Source organism: Lissotriton vulgaris, chromosome 2_1 (assembly GCF_964263255.1).
Source record: "Lissotriton vulgaris chromosome 2_1, aLisVul1.2, whole genome shotgun sequence".
NCBI lineage: Eukaryota > Metazoa > Chordata > Amphibia > Caudata > Salamandridae > Lissotriton > Lissotriton vulgaris.
In genome coordinates, this window is record NC_141687.1 from 1,614,526,980 (window position 1) to 1,614,540,523 (window position 13,544).

The window sequence follows — 13,544 nt, forward strand, 5'->3', positions numbered from 1 at the left end:
GGCGTCTGCCTTGGTCTTTACTCCTCACATCTCTTATAGAGGTAGTCCTTACTACTCCTTTGTGCAAACCAGAGAGAGTATCTAGAACCAATAACACAGGGTTGTGGTCACTAAACCCACTGACAATTGCATTATAAAATAATACATAACGAAGGAGCCCTGGGGTCATAAAAAAATAATCTATAATCGTTTCACTGCCCCTTGCGTTATACGTAACCACCCGGGTTGATGTATCTGAGAACCCTGGTTCATATAAATCATTTGATGAAAGCATGCTTTCCATTGCCACACCCTTTGGACTGTGTTCAAAGTGTGGCGGTGAGGTGTAATCAGGCGCGTTTTCATCAATAATCTGGCAATGGGACTCACACAAGTGAACATTAAAATCACCCATCATTATACACTGGACAAAAGTGGTTTGTTTTGACATGTATTTAGTTAAAAAGTCTGATAGACTATCTAAAACAGAATTAGGGGGTCCACCCTGCATGGAGTTATAACAATTGATCAATACAATCTTGTTCTTGTCTGCCAAACAAATTTCCACCATCTGGAAATAGTGGGAGAAGCTAGGGATTTCTCTGACATTACCAGCAATTTTGACTGAAACAAGAAAAAGCAAACCTCCTCTGTCCCTACCCGATGTAGAACCCAGGGCCTCAACAAAAAAGGAAGTATATCCGTCTACCCAGAAACCTTTATCTTTCGTCCAAGTTTCTTGTAGTGCTACAATATCATGGTTCTTCACTACTTGTAGCCAGATAAAGTCATCTTGTTTCGCCCGTAGGCCCGCAATGTTCCAAGATAGTAACCGTAAATGCCCTTCCCCTAGCTGAAAAGGGTCATTAATTACAGAATCAAATCTAACAACAGGTAGGGTCACATCAGTATTAACTTGAGGTTGGCAAATCGAGTTATCCTGTTTGGGTGCAGATGCTAGTCATTCAATATCTACGCTATCAGCTAGTGCTGAAAACATGTTTGACAAAGGTAGATTGTTAGATGGTATATTCCTTGCAACATTTACTGCACCGTTAACTTTAATTGGCTTAGTTGTCCATGCATTAAAAGGCATGGGTGAAATGAGATTATCCTCTGCCCAGGTATTTGCACTAGACCGTAACTTAGTATTCCCATTCACGACTAACCTATGTGGGCGAGGATAAAAGAAACCCAGAGGCATCGCCCGTACCCCTTTACTTACGGGATCAAGAGGAGAGTCATCCCAGAAAAGCCGACTTGCGACGTTCTTAGATTTAAAATTTACAATGACGCAATCTCCAGGTACCTCTTTCTTACTTTTACCCACCCAGTTAACCCGTCTGCTTGTTACAATGTGATCTGCGATGTTACTTTCTCCCGTGCAGTTGGCATTACACCATTTTTTAACATGCCTGAGCAGGGACTCATGTTGTTCTATCACTCCATCTTCAATTTTAGGTACATTAACCAGGATAGCAACAAAGGGTGTTGCATCCGGAGGTAAATTTATTGGCGGTACCCTTTTTTCCGGGGCCCCCCACTGGCCTCTAGGTCTTGTGGAACAACTTTCACCAGGAACAACCTCTGTCGTGGGAATGTATATACCATTGTCAACTTTTCCTTTTAGTGGCACAGGTAAAAGAGGGGTATTAACTTGTCTAGTTACAGGTGGGTCACCAACTATAGGGGTAGTAGCTTTAACAATTGAGGGACAGGGAGCCAAAGGCATAGACAAAACTGTGGCCCGAGCATTAAGAACTTCATTTATACGATCACATTTTGATATAAGGTTCTTAACACAGTCCTTCAGGGTTTCATTTATGTCCGAGGCTATCTGGATTAAGGCAGTCTCAAGCCTATCTGTAAACAGTTTTTCCAATAAAGCCATAATAACTTCCTCCGTCAACAGGGCTGGCTGGGAGGAAACAGCCATCAGAGGTGCCGCCCCTTCGGCGGTCCCGGAGTTCATAGGGGGGTTAGGTACTACAATTTCAGGTATGGCCGGGCATGGAAGAACTGTAGCCGGGAGTGACACAGTGGATCTACTATATAGCAAGAAACAGTGGTTCCTGTGCACTATGTGTATAATAAATGATAATAGTTTAGCTCAATGGCAATACTCATGGGTAAAAGTATGTTGATAGGAGAACTAAAACTATATACATCAAGACAATCAAGGTTATTTGCTATTTATGTAACTTACGTCATCAAGTTAATCAAAAAAGGGTGCGCTGTGTCCCAAGTGAACATAGAAACTACATATCAAGGGTAACAGTATGTGACATCAAATAAGTTTCAATTTTGTCCACCCTACTGTGGAGAAGACAGCTGTAGAACTGTACTTCTAGTTTTAGAAATTCACATTTCTGTCGATGTAGCATCAATCCAAGGTCTGTTAGATATTTCAGAGTCACTCCTGGGCACCTATGGGGTTTGTGGATGTTGTTTGCGTTAATTAGGATGTCATCATTGACATCGGATCCCTTAAAGACAGGTTCAAGTTTATTTCATGGCGTTTTGAAAAACTAGTGCTACAAATAAGATAAATATGTTCAGCCTCCTTTAGAATGGACTGAAAATGCTGTTAGGAAAACGCATCCTTGTCTATTACCAGTTGGTGTTAGCCAACAACATTGAGATCAAGCTTTAAAAAGCAGTGAGTTCCACTCAGCTCATTTATGAGGTCGTCTATGACATGTTTGATGTGTCTTTCTAGCTTGATAGACTTGTCTGGGAGCCACATATCAATGCACGCTCATGGCACCAGGTTGTTTTGGCTTGAAGCTGACCTCCACTGGCGAAACCGACAGTGCAGGGCCAGAAAACATCTCAGTGACAACCAGCTTCTTTAACTTCATGAGTTCCCATTCGACCAATGGTTTCTGGTGGAAGGGTAATCTCCTGTTGTGGGGGATGGTAGGCTCAACCGCTGGGTCTGTGTGCAGTGTGATGTAGGAGGGGTGGGGTCCCTTCAGGCAGCCAAGGTCTTTGAATAGTTATGTTAAGTTGTTCAATATTTGTTCAATTTCTCGCAAATCAATTCAGTAAGCAAACTGTATTAGTTCAAGTTCCTCGACTGTTGTACAACCCAGCACAGTGCCCACTCCTGTGATGGTCCCAAAGAATTTTGTTGAGCTTGTGGCTACGCCATGACTGATTTCTATGCTGAATATGCGTGCAAAGGCAAATGGTTTAGAGCCCCACAGGTAAGGATTTTAGAGGACATGAGTGTGAGCCTCGAGGTGTGGCTTTAGGCTCCTTACATTCATGAATGCCCCTGTATCGTCAAGCTCTGTGATGATCAGCCCATAAGTTTGCACCACGCATGTGGGATGGATCCTCTTTCAGTTGGTGGTTTGAGTAGAGACGAATATTATGGAGATGTCCTAGTCATCATCTTCTTCACAGCTTGTCTCTGGCTGTCATCTGTTGTGATATGGATGTTCACTATCGATGTTGTCAGTGACCATGCGTAGATCGTCACAGGGTGCGCTGTAGTTTGGTGGTTACTTCATTTCGATCCTGAGCCCTTTGTTTTTTAATTTGTGCCTACGACCATTGGCCAATCTTGCAGAAAATTTTGGTCTTATCTTAATGACTTATGCAGATGATTCTCCAATCCTGTTTTCACTTTCCAAATCTGACTCGTCTGCTCCATCCGCATTAAAAATAGGCCTTCAGGAAATATTTAGTTGGATGTCAGCTAATCAACTTAAATTAAATGGAGAGAAAACAGAGGTCCTCCTCTTAGGGAATAGTAAAGATCTCTGGAGTGATCCCCATTGGCCATCGTCATTAGGCAAACTTCCACCTCCAGCCTCTCAGGTTAGAAACCTTGGGGTCATCATAGATGATAGTCTATCTATGACTCAGCAAGCCAACAAAGAGGCAGGCATATGTTTTACCATTCTTAAATGGCTTCGCAAAATTGTCTGGATGTTACCATCTACTACCCAGAAGACCGTAGTCAATGCCTTAGTGACATCTCGGCTTGATTACGGTAACATCTTGTACCTGGGCTCAAACAAAGCAGTTATAAGACGTATGCAACTGGTGCAAAACGCTGCTGCCAGACTGCTTTGCAGAATCCCTAGATCCGCTAGGATCACCAAACATCTTAGGGACCTGCATTGGCTCAGGGTTGAAAACCGGATTCGTTTCAAAACCCTGACCTACCTATTTAAAATCAAAGCTGGCACTGCCCCCAAATACCTACAGGACCTTGCTAAGCCCTACCTCCCCAATCGCAGTCTTCGTTCATGCACTGCTGCGAACTTTGCGGTACCGAGGTTCAAACGGGCTAGAATAGGCGGGAGATCATTTTCCTATTTGGGCCCAACTCTGTGGAACACATTACCCATTCATATACGCAAGGAGGTAAGCTATATGAATTTCAGAAAAAGTGTAAAAACCTGGTTGTTCGACAAATAAGTGCTTTGAATGCTCTCTATCCAGTTGTGTTTTGTGTTTTGCTAGTCCGGCGCCGGGAAACCCTTTGTGGGTAGCTGTGCGCCTTACAAGTGTTATAAAATAAATAAATAAATGTCTCCCTTGCAAAGTGGTTGACGAGGCCACAGTTCAGCATGTTTTCCCAAGAGTGGGACAATAACCCTGCGAGAGCAGTGACAGGCCGAAATTTTCACAGTTCTTTCTGTCATCTCTGCCTTCTTTGCAAGGCTTCTCATCCCTTTGGGGGCTCATCACCTCCAGATGGCATCCAACGTCTTCCTTAATTTCATGTGGCTCCTGTGGCTAATCTTTGACTATTACTTTGGCCAAAGTGGATTCAACCTGCTTTGTCTGCCTACTCAACAGTTCCTGGAATCCTGCTAACGTATTCCATCCAATAACAATACCAGGTTTCCAGAGGAGGAGTTGATGAAGGACTACCACCTGCAGCCCTAGATAACTTTCTCTTTCACCTCTTTGTTTGTGCAATCCTCTATGCAGTAAGCACCAGTTTTCACAATCTTGCTTAGAAGATGGATTCACCTTACCTCTGTTGAGTCCGTCTCGTTTTGAAACACTGAAGGTCAAGGTACATATTCAGATCGAAATGAGCATTCAGAGCAGCGGTGGCTTTTTTATATTTGTGTTCATCAATGGTGTTTGGTAGGTGCAGAATAATTTGAAGATCTCCTGTCTAGCGTTGTGCAGTGGAACTTCACCACTGGTTATATTATAGATGGAAGTAGTAGTTTAGCCCTGCTACCCACAAAAGCCATCTGGCGCTGACATAGCTTGGTCCTTCAGCACACTGAACGGTGGAGGTGGGTTGATACCACCACACAACTGGTGTATTGGACATAGCTGCGTGCCCCTAAAGTGGTCACCTGGTTGTTAAACTGGTGAGAGCCAGAAGGCACTGGACCCTTCACTGGGTATCTTTTTAGGGGTTGGCTACCCCATATTTGTCATTGTCCGTCATTGGACGGGTGACTGTATCTTAGTCACAAGTGCCTGTTCATCATGAGCATGTGATTCGTGCCGACAGAAGGCAGTAAAGAAGATTTTGGGGAGAATGTTATTTGATTTGATTGAGTGGTCAACTTTGCCATGTTCATTTCTGCACATCTCCCTGTAGCGCAATGATTGCTGCTGCTCAGTGTAAGCGGGGAAGGGCTGAGATGACCCTCATGCAGTGCAGGCAGGTTTCTTATTTGGCCCGGCATGAGCTGACAAGCAAGAGCTAAGTCCTATTACCTGCTTGAACTTAGTCTGCTAGAATGCATGATGCCAATGGCCTTAATGGCTGGGCGGGCCGCTCTTTGTCTTAGGTGTGATGTGCAGCTCACAAGGAGGGGCCCAACATGGTATGTTGTTACTTGGTTTTCATTTGCGCTGACGACAAATTGGAGGTGCAGGATATCTACAGCCTGCCTTATCGCCAGTAACTGTATCCCAGCCAAAGGCACACCAAGGAGACAGTCACTGGTTAGGGTTTTGCATCATCTGACCCCATGCACTCAGACGCCTTTATCTATTTCCTGGGGCCATGCCCTGCATCAAGGTGTAGGAGGCGGAGTGTGTGAGTGTAGTGTTCCATCTGTGACAGGTAGCACATTAAAAAGCTCAGCTGGAATTTTGTAAATATAATTCAATGAAAGAATGAAGCTCGATTGGCAAGACCAAACATGCAACTATTGACAAAGCATAGTTCTGTAAAATATGTATATGAATTTTCTTTAGTGGGTCATTGTTTATGAATAAAAGAACAAATGGGGCGCTGGGAGAAAGGGTCGGAGGATGGGAGGTGGGCTTTAGCCCTGCTACACAGTCCATAAACTCAGGAAACGCTTCTGGTCCGACAGTGTCATGCCTTCCTGTGTGTCCCCATTGGGCTTTATGGGTGCGGTGACTTGTAACACCCGGGCATTCAGCTGCCTCTCTGTCATACACCTATGCAGTCTATCAATGTGTTCGGCTAGCATATCAAAGTTAAAACGCATTAACAAAGAAAGTCAATGACCCATGAGGTGGCAGGGGGCTTAAGCCTCTGAATCACGTGCCGCGCTCTCTCTTCCTGCTGCCGCCCCCACTAATCTATCCGACCCTGTAAAAACACTACAGGAAACCAACTGGCAAATATTTTCCTCTTCTCTTTATCCTGTAATGACACAGTCGACAGGGCAAACATGCGGGAGGCTGTGTGCTGAGGGATGTATTGGGGCCTCCTCCTTTTAATCTGCCTCTAAACTCCGGCCTTTGTGATGCAATTGACACAACCCCTACACCCAGAGCTAAACAAAAACAGATGGGCGGCGAATCCAAGAAGTCATGGAAACAAAAGACAGACCAACAATGAAAGGATATCTGCTCAGCAACCATTTCGATAAAACATTGTATCAACAATATATTGCGTGTAAGAGAAACACTTCTTAATCCCTTGAAATAATGTTGCTGCAAACTCAATGTATGTTGATGTTTTAAAATATTATGTCCCTAGCTTGCTCTAAAAAATATTTTGTGTAACAAAAAAAAAGTTTTCGCTTCATGCAACTTCATGCAGTAATCACTTGATTTAAATTTTATAAAAAAACATATTACACATTTGTGACCTTTGTCATCAATGTTACTTTGATATTATTTTATTCTTTAAGATCTGTAATATCAACGGAGCCTTTACAGATGTGGCTACATTTCCATGCTGCGCAAGAGCGTGTCTTTCGTAGAACCGTCGTTTGTTTCTACTGTGGGCCGCACCGACGGCTGTTAGCTCTTTTGTGCCTCCAATGGGCCGAGGTTGGGCGTGGTGGTTAGCCGAGCCCCTCTCCGCTGAATATTTCCGTGCTTATATATACTGTAAAGTGGAGCCGCTGCGGCAGTACTGGCGCTGCTAGTTGCAGTATTGTTGAGTCTCGAAGGCGGAGAAGCAGGGCGACGGCTTGGGCTCGCCTTTGTTTGTTTTTGCTGGAGCTTTACAGAGCTGCTGTCCCAGGATTGCCTGAGCACCCCGCGCTCTGCACACCCGGATCTGGCTTTTTGTCGCCAAGGGATCTAGATTTCTGCTGACTCGCAACTGTTGTCTTTGGGGTTTTTGGTTCTCCATTGGTGTGTTGCCGGTTCTGGACTGCAGAGGGGACAACGCGAGCTCTCCAGTGATCGGGGTAGGTACGCGCTAATAGTGGGCTGGCAGGGGGGGCTGGCTGCGCAGGAGGGAGGGATGGAGGGGTGTTTAAGGTGGTGCAAGGTGTAGGAGTGCACTATGGCTTGATAGATGCACCTGCACCAACATCCACGAGGAACGGAAGGCAGTCTGACGCTGAGTGCAAAATGGACGGGCACGCAGAGCAGCAACGGGTATAGCTGGAGACAATGCGCGGTCTTTCAGTGCACAGTGTATTGATAGACAAAGCTGCGGCAACTGCCCTGAAGACGGCTGCTTAAAGTTGGAGACAGTGCAAGGTCACCGGGTGGAAAGGTGCCGAACAAAGGGCCTGCAGAGGCAACACACAGGCTCGTAGCCACGAGGGCACTATTGTTAGTTGCAGTGGTGAGTTCAGGCGACCACAGAGCTGATCAACAGGATGAAAATGCACCGCCTTTTGGGAAAAAAAAACAATGCCCGGATTGTTTCTTTCCTCTTGGGTGTTTACCAGGGTCCGTTCAGCACTTTGAGTCTTTCTGTCAGATGTTGCCGCCCCCTATAAATTAGACCTGTTTCGCCGCGAGGGCATGGTGAGGGGGTCAGCCTTGCCACGGAAGTAGGGGCGAGGGGGGCTAAGGTCTATGGTCGCACTGTGTACATTTTGCCATGTTTGGTGGGGGTTCGCGCCTCTGAGTATATGTGCCCGCTTGTGGACGAGGACAGTCGGGGTCCTGCTGTTCCCCTTGTAGGGGATATTGTCATCTGGCAGAGAGGCACCCCTCGGTGCGTACCACCAAGGAGCGGCACGGTGTGGTTGGCAGATGTACCTTGCTTATCTGTTCACCCATGTTATCTTCATGTACGTTTCTGTGTATTTGAGGGGTAGGTGTTACCTCGGTATCTGTCATGGGGTGTGGGCATGTGTATATACTGGTACTAATACTGTTTTAATCGATGGATTTACCCACTGTGCCCCCGTATGTGGGGGTGCCTCGATTTTTACCACCGAGTTTCACATGGTGTGTGCACAGCTCTTCTGTTCAGGGCTTTGTTCTGCCCATAATGTATCGAGGGAGCTGAGGCAGCTGGTCCTTGAAGGGTTAAACTTTTGTTCATAGTGCTGTTTTCGCGGAATGTCTTGTGGGATTCCTTTCAACTGCGGCAAGCACTGCTGTTATTTCTGGAGCAGCTCTCGATCCCATGGTCACTTAAAAAAAGATCTGACATACACAACTGCAGCTAGTGTGAACCCGGGAAAGACTTGAGTAGATTTAAAGCATGTGTATGTGAAATACATACCGACCCTGCGGCCGGCATATACCATGGATATATAATGTACTGAACGTAAAGTATTGCAGATCCATGAGACTCGGGTACTGATACATAAAATATACCCAAGCCTGCTGCTAATTAATTGCTTAGGAGGTCCTTGTGCAGATTTACATAATAATAATATACCGAGTTTGCTGCCAGTCAAAGCTTGGGAGAGCCAAGCGACTAGGTGTGATATATGTACACAGGCACGCCGACACGCCTCTGCACACTTGACGGTTCTTTAGGATCTGTGTGCGTGTGCACATATAAAGTACAGGCATATGTTTAGCAAAGGTATGTGCATGGGGTATAATCGTGTGGTATTCATTTTTACGTATATAGCGCAGTTTACCAGGTCGTGTGTGTATGTATGTATGTATGTATGGGAACGTGATCATAAGTCACATGCATGCATTCGACAGAAAAGGAATCGGCTGACGTCTGTAAAGAAAGCTGTCGTGGCGGGGATGCCGACATGCAAAGTGTCTGACGGATGGGTGGCTGGTGGGGGCTACCGCACATAACCTTGTCAACGCGGAAGACTGGGAAGCCTGAGGCACATTACCCTTTGTGCATTTTCCTGGCTTCGATTTTAGTTTGTTTCCTGACTGGAAACAACTCGTTTTGTCAAAGAAAGTCAGTCTGTGTAAAATAATTGGAATGCGTGTGACCAAAGTGCAGTCCAAAGGCTACAGGGATGATCGGACATCGGTGTAATTCCAACACTCCAATAGCGCTTGTTAGTGTGAATTCGAGCTAAGAGCCATGGCTACATTGCTAGTTAAAACTCACCCAACGTGGTGTCTGAATGAACGAGCCCAACTAGTCTATTCCCTTCTGTTTGCCACCCTGATCTATGGGTCACTGCAGGTTAGTTGGGTGGGTAGGCGTGACGGATTCTATGATTTTAAGGGTCTTTCTTCGAATTTTGGTAATCCACCATTATCTCCTGCACACTTGAGAGTACAGGATTGGCATTTGAGTTCTCAAGTGGGGAGCAGTCGAACACAGTTACGCCAGACTATTGGTGTTATGTGGCAGGGTGCTCTAGTTCGTGCTTTGCAGGTCATTGAGGGGCAGGGGGAGGGGAGGGGGGGGGGGAGTTGAGTTTAAGTTGTGAGGTCTAACTGGAGGTGTTTGGTCTGTGTGAGGGTGGCCTCCACTGTCACTTGGAATTTAGGGATTAATCAGTTGGGTTGCATGCTAGGCCTCTGGTCTGTGTGGGTTGGCCCAGTCTCTATGGCTTGAGTAGATGCTATGCAAGTAGACATTCTCTAAAAGTGTGTTCTAAATTGGTGCCTTGTCTCTTTTCAGTGATGGCAGATCATATGATGATGCCCATGGCCCACGGTGTGAACGGACTGCAGAATTACCGGATGGGCACGAATGGCATGCAGGGGCCTCCCCAGCACTCCATCAGGACCTTACCCAACGGACAGATGATGCAGTACGCAGCTACCAACATGGACGGGGGCATGAGACTTAGGCCTGCCATGAACACCCAAATGGGACACCACCAGCTGCCCTCCGCCATGATGTACAGCAGCCAGGCCCCACAGCAGCCCCAGCAGCAGTACATGAGCCCAGTGACCTCTCAGCAGCTCATGGCCAGCATGCACTTACAGAAACTGAACACCCAGTACCAAGGGCACCCGCTCCTGGGCATGGGCGGCGGGCCCATGGGTGCGGCCTCCCAGCAGTTCAGAATGGGGCCCGCGCTCCAGCACCCGGGACTGCAGCACATGCCGCCCCCCGCCCTCACGCTCAATGGCATGGACACCGACCTGATCGACGAGGAGGTGCTCACCTCTCTCGTGCTCGAGCTGGGCCTCGACCGGGTCCAGGAGCTGCCCGAGCTCTTCCTGGGACAGAACGAGTTCGATTTCATTTCAGACTTTGTCAGCAAACAGCAGCCCAGCACGGTCAGCTGCTGAGGGCTGCCATTTTGGTTTGGGGCGGGAGGGGTCTCCTTGACGTGGACAATCATCGGGCACTGATGAATTGCACTGGATGGATTGCTTTTCACTTTCAGTGTGGGGGGGGGATATATATTTTCCTCTTGGGAGGGCTCTTTTTATTTAAAAAAACAAACGTGTGGACTGCTTTGGAGTTTAAGGCAAGTGCTTCAGCGTGCTATGTATACAGAATGGTGTTATGGGGCCGGTCCTCGCGCTTAATGGCCACGTTGGCCAGCGCAGTGGTGATTCCTCCGCTTGCACCTGTGCGGCAGTGAACACCATCATGGTGACATTTGTATCATTGCGACCAAGATTGCCATTGAATCTTCCAAATATGTGGGTGAAACGTGCGGATCGCAGTAGCCAGCCACCCTTCTATGGCTGCATTCTTTGTAGTGTTTGGGAAATAGTCGCTTTATGTTCTTTCTATCCAGCAAGCTCCACACTGTACCAGTTGATATAGTCAGTGTTGGAAAATCAGGATATATTTTTTAAAAAAATGAAAATGTCCCATGTCTACGGTTTGAATGACGAGCCGCAGCTGTTGGTAGCTCTTTTTCTCCTGGCACAGCACCTGCGGCACAGATTAGGCTAAGCAGGGTTGCTATATATGTCTTTAAGCCTTATTAGTATTCGTATCCCACGTTTTGACATCTGTACAAGTAATCATGCTATTTTTAAATATTTTGGAAAAAAGCTTTAGGCTTCTAAAGCTGCAGTCTCGCACCTTCCCTCCCCAATTCCCACTTCTGAAACCAAATACAGTAGTAAGCTGACTATTCCCGATTGTAATGTTATTTATTTTTAATTATTTATTGTGAATCCGCCTGGGGAGGACTGAGGAAAGTCACTGCAGTTTTAAAGCGCGGCTTCAGATCATAGCTGGGGCATTTTTGTATGTATTTCAGCAGTTCTACTGATGACCTTCATTAAACGGCTTTATAAAAACAAGTATTTTTGGGACGGTGCCCAGTCCAGACAAGAAGGCGGTGCTAGGTCTTGTTTCACCCGCAAATCGACGCACACGGGAGCCAATTGAAGGGGGAAGGTTACAGTTTCCAGCCGCTGAAGTACTTGTGTCGACTGCTAGGCGCTACTGCCCCCTGCTGTTATGATTGCACATTGCGGCTCCTCATTGTTGATCAATGAAGCGAGAATGTACAAATGAATTTTTCAATAAAAGCAAAAAAATATTTAACGTTTCCTCTTCATGTCCTTATATTTTGAATCAATCGTGCATTTTAATAATGAAACTGTTTAATGAGGTCACTTGAAGGTACAAACATTAGTTGTTGAGTGGGCCTAACCAGTGAGTCTCAGAGCTAACCCAGTGAGCCTGGCCGGAGGTTTATTTCGGACTGAATTACCCAGACTGGTGTTTACTACCTCCTAAATGTTAAATCTTACTGCCATGAGTACGTAATTAGAAATGTTTAGGACGGATTTAAAGTCCAATAATATTGCAATAAAACATGCATCCTTTTTTCCTCAGGTAGTACAGTGCAAATATGAACAGTCTGGTTATCTAAATTGGCGAATATTTGTAGGATCAAGTGGGTGTGAACTGTTGAAAGCTGCTCCCATATACTTTTTTTAGATCCTAGTTCCTAGAATCTTTTCCTTAAAATAAACATTTGTGAAGGGTTTTTGTGGCTTTAACCTCCATGGGACTGAGAGGGGGAACCATGGTGACACCCAAGCTAGAGGCTTCTGAGACACCTATATATGGCTGCAATTACTTACATACTTCACTTGTATGTGAGAATTTGCATCACCGTGTTATTAATCACATAGACTTATTTGTTTCCCTCCCTCAATTGCACCACCAGGCCTAACTCCACTCTTTTTTGAAATATCATTTTGATTTATTTATAAACGACATTACCAATGCAAGTCAAATCGGCTTTATTCGGCTGGGCATGCAGCCATAAGTACACAATAATACAATGTAGCAATAAAAGCGAACACCAGACATGACTATACTGATACCTTTTTATTAGATTATACAAGATCTATGATAGCATTTGTAAACAGTTTAATTAAAGTGCTATGTGCTTAATCAAGGTGCATTGAATGCTTAGAACACCCTGCGGCCCTAAATGTTTCATCGTCAAGCATTATTTCAGAAAAAGAAACGACTGCATGCAATTTACCAAATCTTTAGATTTGATAAGTGACATTAAAAGCATGTTAGCTATCTAGAAACCGGATAAAAAGATTCAAAAGGGAGGTCATAAAATTATAACAATATAGCAATTTTTACATACAATAATCAATTTGAGCAGCATGGTGGTTCACCAGTAATGGAGTGCGTCTTTTACTCATAACGCTTCCTAATTGCAATAGAGGCTTTTATATAGTTGGCTACCGCAATACAAATATCCGCAGAGGCCGATGTATGCAAGAAATTAAAACCATCAATATATGAGATGGGGTGAATCTTCTTTAGTAGCAGAAGTAAAAATCAAATTCACTGATTTGTAGAAAATGCAGAATATTAAAAAGTGCAACGTGCGTTGGCTCTTTTAATGAGGATAGCTAGCTTATTTTAGTGTTCTACCTTGCTTGTCCCTGTGGTAGGCTGTTTCAGGATTCCAATATATGCAGAAGATGTTGACAAACCCGAGGGTCCGCCGAGTAAAACGTCGCAAGTCCCACTTCTTCAATGGATGCGTTTGAGGTCCTGGGTTATTGTTGTCATT

The 13,544-nt window shown here is 45.3% G+C and overlaps 1 protein-coding gene across 1 annotated transcript; it reads left to right on the forward strand.

The window, feature by feature from the left end:
- Positions 1–7,302: 7,302 nt before the first annotated feature.
- Positions 7,303–12,040, forward strand: LOC147732947 (cbp/p300-interacting transactivator 3-like). The gene is made up of 2 exons (XM_086957485.1): positions 7,303–7,589; positions 10,199–12,040. The coding sequence occupies exon 2, from the start codon at positions 10,201–10,203 to the stop codon at positions 10,816–10,818; it is 618 nt and encodes a 205-aa protein (XP_086813611.1). The 5' UTR covers positions 7,303–7,589; positions 10,199–10,200; the 3' UTR covers positions 10,819–12,040.
- The last annotated feature ends 1,504 nt before the right edge of the window (positions 12,041–13,544 follow it).

Coding starts and splice junctions, on each gene's coding strand:
- LOC147732947 (XM_086957485.1), top strand. CDS start 10,201: ATGGCAGATCATATGATGATGCCCATGGCCCACGGTGTGAACGGACTG.